At 46.2% G+C, this 12,060-nt stretch overlaps 2 protein-coding genes across 6 annotated transcripts in view; both read right to left on the reverse strand.

The window, feature by feature from the left end:
- LOC137570321 (snaclec trimecetin subunit beta-like) overlaps positions 1–12,060 on the reverse strand; it is a 902,833-nt gene that overhangs the window by 240,744 nt on the left and 650,029 nt on the right. The gene's annotated exons all lie outside the window — the stretch shown is intronic.
- The window catches only part of LOC137570319 (early activation antigen CD69-like), a 180,117-nt gene that overhangs the window by 95,771 nt on the left and 72,286 nt on the right, over positions 1–12,060 (reverse strand). For all 5 annotated transcript variants that reach the window (XM_068278963.1, XM_068278962.1, XM_068278961.1 and 2 more), the window contains exon 3: positions 5,089–5,178. In XM_068278963.1, coding sequence (XP_068135064.1) covers positions 5,089–5,178 — 90 coding nt within the window. The remainder of the gene's footprint in view (positions 1–5,088; positions 5,179–12,060) is intronic.

Consider the following 12,060-nt stretch of genomic DNA (forward strand, 5'->3'; position numbering starts at 1 on the left):
GTCCCGGTAATTCAGCCAGTCAGCGCAGTCCGGCCACGTGCCGCTTCCACAGCCAGAAACATTGTGCACCTGCGCAATAGTGCTGCACAATAGTGCTGCGCAGGTGTAGTACGCTCCCGGTGGCAGAGTGTGTGCATGCGCACTACGCCCAACTGGCTCAAGTACCTGAACTCATAGCAGAAGATCCAGGTGGCGGAGGAGGACAGCGAGGGACTGACTAGCCCGAAGGGGGCTGGAGGAAGCCCCAGGTATGTATAAAACTTTAATTTCATCTGTCTCAGGTTTACTTTGTTACACAGTAGTACTATACTCTACATATACACTCCCCACAGAGCTGCAGGGAATCCACTGAGAATGTTGTGCACATTGAACACATAGGTGTTGTCTATCACCCATAAATCTGGTTCAGATTGTGCATGAAGAATGTGTAATAGAGGAAGAATCCCCTCATTCTCCTGCAGAGCACCTGCACATCATTCTTACATGAACCCACAGTTACATTGCCTAGGGCCTGATCCATGTTCAGATTGTGCATGAAGAATGTGTAATAGAGGAAGAATACCCTCATTCCCCTGCAGAGTACCTGCACATCACTCTTACGTGCACCCACAGTTACATTGCCTACGGCCTGATCCATGTTCAGATTGTGCATGAAGAATGTGTAATAGAGGAAGAATACCCTCATTCCCCTGCAGAGTACCTGCACATCATTCTTACATGCACCCACAGTTACATTGCCTAGGGGCTGATCCATGTTCAGATTGTACATGAAGAATGTTGGAGGAAGAATCTCCTCATTCGCCTGCAGAGTACCTGCACATAACTCTTACATGTAGCCACAGTTACATTGCCTACGGCCTGATCCATGTTCAGATTGTGCATGAAGAATGTGTAACAGAGGAAGAATCTCCTCATTCCCCTGCAAAGTACCTGAACATCATTCTTACATGCACCCACAGTTACATTGCCTAGGGGCTGATCCATGTTCAGATTGTGCATGAAGAATGTGTAACAGAGGAAGAATCTCCTCATTCCCCTGCAAAGTACCTGAACATCATTCTTACATGCACCCACAGTTACATTGCCTAGGGGCTGATCCATGTTCAGATTGTGCATGAAGAATGTGTAATAGAGGAAGAATCTCCTCATTCCCCTGCAGAGTACCTGCACATCATTCTTACATGTACCCACAGTTACATTGCCTAGGGCCTGATAGATGTTCTTTGTTCCAGTCTGTACCTTTTACAAGTACTCTTACCAAGGACTAGTTTTAGTCTATGACTAAAAGTATTAGAGTCAGAAGATCAGCCGGCTAGCAAGGTAACTGGTATTGTTTAAAAGGGAATAAATATGGCAGCCTCCAGATCCCTCTCTTTGGCAGTTAAGAGATGCATTTCATGTTACATACTTTCAACCAACAAGATTGTAATATGCAAATTAGAGGAGTGGGTGGAATCCTAACCTAAGGAGTCGGAGTCGGTGGATTTTTGTACGGACTCGCAGCCCTGCGCATGCGCGCTCCCGCTCGCAGCATGTGTGCCCGTGCGCACGTCTGCGGTGTCCGTCCATCTCGCGAGGTTCCACATACATGCTAGCGGTGCGTTATGGCTGCTACAGGACAAGTAATGCATAATGCACACACAGGGGGCACATATACATTAAGGGGGTAGTGGCGGTGCAGACACAGTGGGTTCAGCCGATTGCCTGAAGATTTCATGCTATGAAGAAAGTGAACAAGCCGGCACCATCCAAAAGTAAAGTTATGCTCTTTTATTCAATAATGCTTTACAGCATCTCAATGCGACGTTTCGAGGCCTGCCGCCTCTTTTTCAAGCTTGTGCTGCAAGTCATATACACCAAACAAAGTATCAGTCACATTTATATAGTCTCTATACATAGAGTTTAATGTGTGCATCAAACACCAAGTTAAAGGGAAGGTTCAGGGAAACGTTTAAAAAAATAAAAATCCATATCCACTTACCTGGGGCTTCCTCCAGCCCGTGGCAGGCAGGAGGTGCCCTCGCCGCCGCTCCAGAGGCTTCCGGTCGACTTCGGTGGCCGACCCGACCTGGCCAGGCCGGCTGCCAGGTCGGACTCTTCTGCGCTCCAAGGACAGGCTCTTCTGTGTCCCACGCGGGCACGCTGACGTCATCGGACGTCCTCCGGGCTGTACTGCGCAGGCGCAGAACTACTGCGCCTACGCAGTACAGCCCGGAGGACGTCCGATGACGTCAGCGTGCCCGCGTGGGACACAGAAGAGCCTGTCCTTGGAGCGCAGAAGAGTCCGACCTGGCAGCCGGCCTGGCCAGGTCGGGTCGGCCACCGAAGTCGACCGGAAGCCTCTGGAGCGGCGGCGAGGGCACCTCCTGCCTGCCACGGGCTGGAGGAAGCCCCAGGTAAGTGGATATGGATTTTTATTTTTTTAAACGTTTCCCTGAACCCTCCCTTTAAACCCTGACAAGTCAATAAGGCCAAATTTGCAAAGCCAGATTTGTCAGGTTTTAACTTGGTGTTTGATGCACACATTAAACTCTCTATATAGAGTTTTCACTTCTATCCCCCCTTTGGAGGCAGGTGGTGGATGGCTTGCTCTAGGTGGTGAGAGCCCTGGAGTGAGTTGTCTGCACCTGCCCTCCCCCCCTCTGGAGTGTTGTGTGTAAGCCAGCCCTGAGCTCCACAGCTTGAGGTGGCCCATGCTTCACTCCTTATCCATGTGGCGCTCATGTAGCAGAATGCAATGGACATAAGGTAAGTTCCTGTTTTTAAATTTTGGGAGGTTGGTGCGGGTGGCTCTTCCTGGCGTTGTCCACGCTTGGGGGGGGGGGGTCGCCTGCACCTCCCAGCCTCCCCCTCCCAGGTGCCGCTGTGGTCTCCAGGCAGTGAGAGAGCTTGGGGCCCCGCGTTCCCCCCGATTTTATGGGGGCATTGGGAAGCCTCCCCGTGGCGCTCCTGGATAGTGCTAATGTAGCATAAACTAATCCCCGCAGAGCAACTGCTTTGCGGCATTGGTTTTAGACCCTGCAAAAGCAAATGCATATTTGCATGAGCATTGCCTCATGATAAGCCAATAAGGCCAAATTTGAAAAGCCAGATTTGTCAGGTTTTAACTTGGTGTTTGATGCACACATTAAACTCTCTGTATAACATTTATATAGTCTGCATGGACAAACTGTGCTATAGACCCATTGGTCGCGGCTGCTCCCTCTATTTACATTTGTGACGCGAGGGGGTGAGTGTTCCTGGCCGCCTGACGTCACCGCAGATGTACGTGTAGTGGCTGCGCATGCGTACAGCCATTTGCGTTGCCCGGGCTGTTCCCTGTCAGGTCTGCCTCTGGGCGGTCTGACGTGAGTGGCCGCGGGGATATCGGACATGCAGGGCTGCGGCACTAAAGGTGTGTGAGAGGAGGTGGGAGGTGTCCACTTCAAATGGCCCTGTCATTCAGCAGCAGCGAAGTTCCCCATCAGGTCTGCTAGTACAAGGACCATAGTGATTGGTGCAAACTAATATGGTATGTGATTGGCTGCTGATTGTCCATGCAAACTGTATAAATGTGACTGATACTTTGTTTGGTGTATATGACTTGCAGCACAAGCTTGAAAAAGAGGCGGCTGCCAATTACATTATTGAATAAAAGAGCATAACTTTACTTTTGGATGGTGCCGGCTTGTTCACTTTCTTCATACATTGATCTGGAGTGCTGCCGGATACAGCCTTGGCACATCCCACGTGTATTACCAGAGGAGTGCTACACAGCGTGTGGTGTTGGATTTTAGCCTATGTGTTTGATTCAATAAAGCCGGTTTGTTCCTACCGACATTGTGCGGAACTCACTTTCTACAGCATTGGACTTTGGGTTAGAGCAGCCCGTTTCCTGCACTGCCGGTAGTTGGAGGTTGTGAGCGGAGATTCACATATACCAGGAGTGCTACACACCATTGCAACTGAAGATTTCCTGCTGAAATCGGACAGGAATCGGCCTGTAGTATATGGGCAGCTTCGACTAGAGACAAATTTATCTCTAATCAGATTCGATCAGAGATACATTTGTCTCTTTGTCGAATCTGCCCATAATCGTCAGGTCTATGGCTGCATCTCCTCAACAACCAGCACTACTGCCTGAAGGCATCACCACATGGGGAAGGGACGCCGGCCCCTGCACCAACTACAGGACCTAGCAAATGCCCCAGCCTCCTGCCTCTTCTGCATAGCACTCGCACAGCCAGTCCACAGGATGCTGCCCCCTGCAGCTGCCCCAACGAGTGCGGGAGAGATCTGGCCGCACACCAGCACCTCTCCATCGTCGCTGCCAGGACCGGTACCAGCGTCTGTCCATCCACTGGCGCGGTAAGCCACTGATCCCCACACGGCCTGGTCCCAGTATGAAATAGCCCAGCATGGTCTCCGGTGTTCCACCATCATGCCAGGGCTCCTGTGCCCACAGCCCTTTGTTGCTCCCTAGGCCTCCAGCCTAAGGCCATGGACCAGACGGCAGCCACCAGAGCCTCTACACCATAGGCACATAAGGGTTGCCAGAGGCCATATGCTCCACCATCAAGCTGGGTCTCTCGCAGCCCCTCTGCTGGACCTTATACCACCAGATTGACCGACCGCACTGACTAGACCACAGTCGGGGCTGGCGTACAGCCACTGGGACATGTAACTAGGCCACCAGCCAGCTACAGCACTGCCGCAACCCGCTGGGACTCTCTCTCTGTCTTTATTCTCTATTATCTCTCTATGCTTATTTTCCTCTGCATTCCGGGGGGCATCCAAATAGCTGCAGAGCTGTTGAGCGCTGCAGAGAAGGTAGCGTTCCACTCACATAGCACTTGGATGTCTCCTCGGGACCTTCCACTATGTAACTAAGTATTATGTTCCATGCACTGTGTACTCACTACTAAATGTAATGTACATTACTGCTTGTGTCTTGCTGTACCATCACCGACCCTGTATGTGCCAAAAATATTTCCGGGTACAACCCCCGTTGTATTTGACGAAATAAATGATTCTGATTTTACTTTCTCATAGGTCTCTGCAGACTACTGTAGTTGCCAGACTGTTTGCTGTAATGATAAATTCACTTACTTGTTGCATGTTAATTTCACACCCATCACTATGGTTGGTGACTCCAGGAGCGGACGCTGGGATCCCGCCTCCATCACTCCCCTGTAGCAGCTGGAAGGAAAGAGACATTACTTCAAATCTCACCTCTATACATCCCTGAGGAGAATACTAATACTGAAAAACTCCCGCCCTTTACAATACGCAGTAATCTGGAGCCAGGGTAGCCAATCCCAAAGAGGTGGGAGCTGACTTTGAGGTCCCTTTCACAATACAATGTTATTATTGCGTTGCTTTACCCTTTCTGCACACAGGGTAACGCAACAGCAATAATAACCTATGGCGCCGTTCACATTACCATGGTCACATTGCCTTGCACTGTTAGAATGGGATCGGCCACAAACGTGCCGCAAAATGTCAGTAGCGCGTTACCTTCCGACTTCTGCAACAATGCAGCAGAAGTCATTGAAGTAAATGGGCAATGCAGATTTTTGAAAAAGCGTAGTATGGATACAGAGGTGCTGAAAGGATAAAAGTATCTTAAAAGTTTAAAACATGAGGAGGCAGTGGTGGACTTACCTCCTCCAAGCAGACACAAAAATTGCCAATGTGTTTGTCAAATACAACACACTTATTTACTTACTCCAGGGGACAGTGCAACACGTTTCACAGGTTTGATCCCGCTTCATCAGACAATAACAATGGAGCAATGGCATATGTGGTCAGTAGAAGAGCCAGGCACCTCTGAGTGGGGTCAGGTCTAATCTTCCCAAATGCCAATACAGGTGGGAAGACCCTATATGTGCTAAAAATAATTCCAGGTACAACCCCGTTGTATTTGGCGAAATAAATGATTCTGATTTTACTTTCTCATAGGTCTCTGCAGACTACTGTAGTTGCCAGACTGTTTGCTGTAATGATAAATTCATCAGGCAATAACAACGGAGCAATGGCATATGTGGTCAGTAGAAGAGCCAGGCACCTCTGAGTGGGGTCAGGTCTAATCTTCCCACCTGCCAATACAGTGGTTACCTTTGAGGTAGCCGTGCTTTGTGAGTATAGCTTATTATTCTATCATACTTCATTTCAACTACCAGTACATACTACACTATATTTGACTCTTGGTATCCCTACTCTGTGCTTAGATTTTTGAAACAGGTTGGCGGCACATGCACGGACGACATAAACGGGAAACCTCTGGAAATCGCAGTGACGGACTTCCTGTCCAGCTGAGAGACTGTCACTGGATGAGAGGCATGCAGGGGGGGGCAGCAATATGCATATTGTCGGCGCACTCTAGGTCATATATGTGACTTTTTGGGCCAAAAACTAGTGTGAAATGTGGCATGATGAGATAAACGTGTGTATGTACAGTACCAAGCAGTCCAGGGTCGGATTTACATCACAGGAGCGGAGCCTATAAGCACAGATGTCCTGGCACCCTAGACTTCACCCCCACCCCATGAACATAAAAAACCTAGCTACTGCAAGTGTGCTGGCTGCCCCAGGCTGTCACTTCTCCTTCACTTCCCTTGCCAGTCATAGGTAGCTACAGGTGTCCCTTAGTATTAAGTGACCAGAGGTACCCTCAGCTAGTGGTCCTTAAACCCCCAGATTCCTGTGGTCCTTAAAGTGGACCCAAATTAAGAATACAAGATTTCAGAAATAAAATCTATTTTCTAAATTATAATAATAAATAGCAGGTCTTTTTCTGCTGCATGATGACAAATATAAAATATTTTACATTTATTGGAGGAACCCCTCCCCTTCCTTTCATATTGCCGGGACAGAATCCAGCAAACTGGTGGAGTAGATGGTGTTCGGCAAAGGAGGAATTGCTAATGGCTGCCCCCAGTATAACCCTAGCTATGAAAAGATGAGGGTGAAAAGCATGCACTGAAATGCTCATAGGCTTGAAGGAGTGTTTATTTATCTTTGTATGTGTCAGAGTGGTGCAACTACATATTTTGAATTAAAAAAATGTTTGGTTTGGGTCCACTTTAAAGAAAACCTGTACTGAAAATAAAAGTCAAAATAGACATACACAAGTCATACTTACCTTCCATGTAGTCTACTCCTCATTGTCTTTCTCCTGTCCTGCGTCCTATTTGTTCACTATGATCAAGGGAATTTTCCGTCCTCCATTTTGAAAATAGCCATTACCCATAACAGCTTTCTGGTCAGCACACAGTTAAACTGTAACATCGCCTACTTGAGCCATAGGGAAACATGGACATTGCCTGGTACATCAGTTTTCCTCTCAGCTATAACTGACAGCAACTGATATTTTACTGACAGCAACTGATAGATTTCAGATCTGACAAAATATTGTCAGAACTGGATGGGATTATTGTCAGAAGAAAATGGTGAGCTTCTGAGAGGAACTGATGGCAAGGTAACTCTGTAATTTTCATTTGAAGTTACCTCATGTTTTTATTTTAAATATTTTTACTCAGTACAGGTTCTCTTTAAGTGGTTAAAGGTGCCTAAAATAAGGCAGAACATATCTGCCATCCAGGACCCATCCCTGGAGTCCTGTACAGTATGTATGTGTAAGTATAATTATGCAAAAAAATGTATGTAGGTGTAATTTTGCTAATTGGCTTCAATATGTCCGCGTATTACTTTCCTGTGAGTACTATTAGTATGTGAACAGGAAGTAATGCATTGGATGTGTTACTTCCTTAGTTACAATGACTGCAAGCATTTTATTGATGGTGATCCTTGACACGGGGACTTAGATCAATGCTAGGGAACTGCGTTCTCTCTAACAGGCGGCGATGAGTACCGGCGCGGAAGCGAGCAGCGGCCAACCGCCTCTATAGACAAATACCTGTGTAGATATACCGTCTCAAACCCCATAAGGCCTCTTTTCTGCCCACTAACAGAGCTTTCTAGATTGCAGTGCTGTACAACATAAACAAACGGCCGTTAGCGGCGATCGCTGCTGGCAGACTGTTGACGGAGCTGAGCTCCATCACTCATGCTGGGATGCGCGTGCATCTGCGTGCGCAATTCCCTGAAATCTCCTCCCCAGGACTTGACACCAAATGGCGTTAGGTGGTCCTAAAGGAGCCACCTTACAACCACCAATTAGTGTTAAGCTGGCCACTAACGGTCCAATTTCTAGCCAAAAATCGTTAGAGCGATCAGAAATTCTGATTGGATTGGTTGTAAATAATCTCCATTGGTGGACACAATCGATTATGAACGAGTGAAAAAAATGTTCTTGGTGGTCGTGATAGATGGGAAGCAATGATTGGTTAGTTGATGGTGTAGTGAACGATTTTTCATCCGATCAGAATTTCTGATCGCTCGAACAATTTTTTGCTAGAAATTAAACCGTTAGTGGCCAGCTTAAGGCAGTCGCAAGGAGGCTAAGACAGGTAGGGACTGGGAAGGAGCCCGGGGTAGTTTGGCAACCAACAGTTGCTATGTTTAGTTTTTCGGGTCCTGGAGCTCTGGAACAGGGCAGCAAAGTAACTGGGCGTTGGCCTCCCTGTTCCACCCTAGTCCATACCTGGTTTTGAAAGCAGCCAGACAGCAGTTACCTGGAGCTCTGAGCATGGGGCGAGCTGATTAGGAGTGTAGCAGGTGTGCTGCAAGGTGGATGTGTGCTGGCCGCCTGTGCTGGGATTAGAGTGGACACCTTGTTGGATTTATCCATTATTTTTCCAAAACTGGACTGTTTTCTGGATTATACGATTGCTCAGAGAGCAAGGACTCGTGTCTGTTTCTCTACAAAGCTGAAATAAGCTATTTTCATTTACTTGTATTACTGCCTTTTGCTGGAGAAAAGCCTGTTTCTGTTTTGTCTTGCTTTAATGTGACACTGAAGTGAAAAACCGTATGATATAATGAATTGGTTTTGTGATATTGATAATTAATAGAACAATAGTAGCAAAGAAAATAGTGTCATTTTTTATTTTCATATATATACAGCTTTTTTATAACATTGCATCATTCTCTAATAATTGCAGTTTCCACAATACACTCAGCATTCTAAATGATTTCACAGAGCAGGCTAGTGACTCTGAACTTTTCTCTGCAGAAAAACAATAATCAAAGAAGAAACAATGAGAGACCATTGAGATAAGTGCTTCAAAAGACAGGGCTGTCCAGGACTTTACAAATTTGCAGAGCTCAGAGAAGCTCTTTTGCATAGATAACAGCTGATGTTTCATAACTCTTCCTGTACTGGAAACAATATGAGACTCCTATCTGTGCTAATTAACGTTTTATTTCTCAGCTGTACTACACATACAAATCATAATATCATAAGTTTAATTTCACTTCAGATTCCCTTCAAATAAACTGGACTTTGGACCGTCACACCAAATAACGTTTTTGAGGTCGTTTAAAAAATTTTTTAAATCGCTTCCATTGACTTACAGTAAAATCGCGGCAAAATTGCTGAAATTGCAATTTTTTAAAAAAATTCTGATCGCTGCACTTTTCCCGCAATTTTAATGCGATTTTAATGTAAGTCAATGGAAGCGTGTATGTGTATAAAATAAAATGCTTAAAATTAGGGAAATACAGCAATAGCTTTATTAGACAGCTAGTCCAAAATCATTAAAACGAATTAAAAGCAATGTGGTAAGGGAGCCTTGTATTGGTGCTTATAATCAATATATTTAGACCTCAATAAATCTTACCAATAAATCACATGCAATTTCATGTATTCAAACAATGGGTTAGTTGGGAACCACAATCAATCAACACAGATCCCCAGATGGTTGACTGAAGTGTATGCTTGCCGAGCAGTTCAGCGTCCCGTCTGCCGCACAGGAGTGCCGTTCGGGTGGAATTTAAATGGTAGTAGCATCATGTATGTCATCAGAGATGGATTAAAGGATAACTGAAGAGAGAGGTATATGGAGGCTGTCTATTTACTTTTAAGCAATACCAGTTGCCTGGGAGCTCTGCTGATCTTCTGCCTCTAATACTATTAGCCATAGCCCCTGAACAAGCATGCAGCAGATCAGGTGTTTCTAACTTTAAAGTCAGATCTGACAAGACTAGCTACATGCTTGTTTCTGGTGTTATTCAGATACTACTGCAGAGAAATAGACCAGCAGGGCTGCCAGGCAACTGGTATTGATTAAAAGGAAATAAATATGGCAGCCTCCGTATACTTCTTACTTCAGTTCCCCTTTAAGATGTAACGGGGCCCTAGGCAAGGTAGTAGATTTGGGTCCCCTTGCGGACCTTTTGGTAAAGTGAAGTGGAGAGAGGTCAGAGAAGGTGGCAGGTGGGCCCCTTGACACTCACTAGGCCCCAGGCACCTGCTTAGGTTGCCTGGTGGATGATCCTTTGCTGTGTGTCGAGCATGACCGGCAGTGCTGTTAACCAGTGGCAGAGAACTGCGATACGTCACATCTGAGGATGGCTGTGGACACGCTCAGATGTGACTCCAGGGGGGAAGTGGGGACACGCCAGTGCAGGAGAACAGCTGACAGGATTTTTACTACCTTCCTGTCTGAAAGAGGCTTAAAGCTGATCCAAACCGAACATTTTTTTAATTCAAAATATTTAGCTGCACCACTCTGACACATACAAAGATAAATAAACACTCCTTAAAGCCTATGAGCATTTCAGTGCATGCTTTTCACCCTTCTCTTTTCATAACTAGGGTTATACAGGTGGCAGCCATTAGCAATTCCTCCTTTGCTGGACACCACCTACTCCACCAGTCTGCTGAATTCTGTCCCGGCAATATGAAAGGAAGGGAGGGGTTCCTCCAATAAATGTAAAATATTTTATATTTGTCATCATGCAGCTGAAAAAAGGCTGCTATTTATTATTATAATTTAGAAAATAGATTTTATTTCTGAAATCTTGTATTTTTAATTTGGGTCCACTTTAAGGCAGTCTAGTGTAATCAAGATGTGCAAAATAATGCATAAGCACTGCAGCATATCAATATAGCATGCAAACAATACATATATAAATCAATACTGTTGAAGAGCAAAAGTTATGAGAGTTTGATAAAGTGCTAGTGCTATTACAATTAATAAGACTACTTAAAGGGGCACAACAGCGAAAAACTGTAAAATTTAAAATACATACAAACATATACAAATAAGAAGTACATTTTTTCCAGAGTAAAATGAGCCATAAATTACTTTTCTCCTATGCTGCTGTCACTTACAGTAGGTAGTAGAAATCTGACAGAAGCAACAGGTTTTGGACTAGTCCATCTCTTTATAGGGGATTCTCAGGGCTTATGTTTATATTCAAAAGCACTTAGTAAATGGCAGTTGCTCAGTCCAACTCAAAAAAAAACTGTACAGCGAGCAGGGAAACTGGCCAACATCATTGTTTAAATCCTTTTTCGGGAATATCTGTATAAAGAATAAAAGCCTTGCTGAGAATCCCTTACGAAGAGATGGACTTGTTCAAAACCTGTCACTTCTGTGAAAAGTAATTTATGGCTCATTTTACTTTGGAAAAAATGTGCTTCTTATTTGTCTATGTTTGCACATATTTTACATTTTTTCGCTGTAGTGCCCCTTTAATCGGTTAATGTAGTGCAAAGTACTGGAAAATGCCAGTGCTGGTGATAAGGGAAGATAATTGCCATACCGAAACTGTTGTGCTTTAACCTTTTCGGGACCGGCCACCTACCCCCCCTTAAGGACCAGGCATTTTGCGCGGGAAGGGGGTGCGCGCGTTTGGGGGGGTCAGGCGGCCGGATCCCGTCTGTGGCTGGCTGGTTTTGTCCCCCCCCCCCATGGTGGCCTGTGCCCCCCCCCCCCCCCCCCTTCTGCCAGCAGCCTTCACTTACCTTCCAGGCTCCAGCGATGAGCCCCACGGGACCCTCTTCTCCGGCCGGCATCTCCGTTCTGTCTGACGAACAGTTCCGGGTCGCGGCTTGATGATGTCATCAAGCCGGGACCCGGCGCTGACGTCAGACGGAGAGGAGATGCCGGCCAGAGCGGAGGGAGGTGCCGATTGTCGCGGGAACGGCAGAGAGGTGAGTGGATCCTCTTC

Source organism: Hyperolius riggenbachi, chromosome 4 (genome assembly GCF_040937935.1).
Source record: "Hyperolius riggenbachi isolate aHypRig1 chromosome 4, aHypRig1.pri, whole genome shotgun sequence".
Classification (NCBI taxonomy): domain Eukaryota; kingdom Metazoa; phylum Chordata; class Amphibia; order Anura; family Hyperoliidae; genus Hyperolius; species Hyperolius riggenbachi.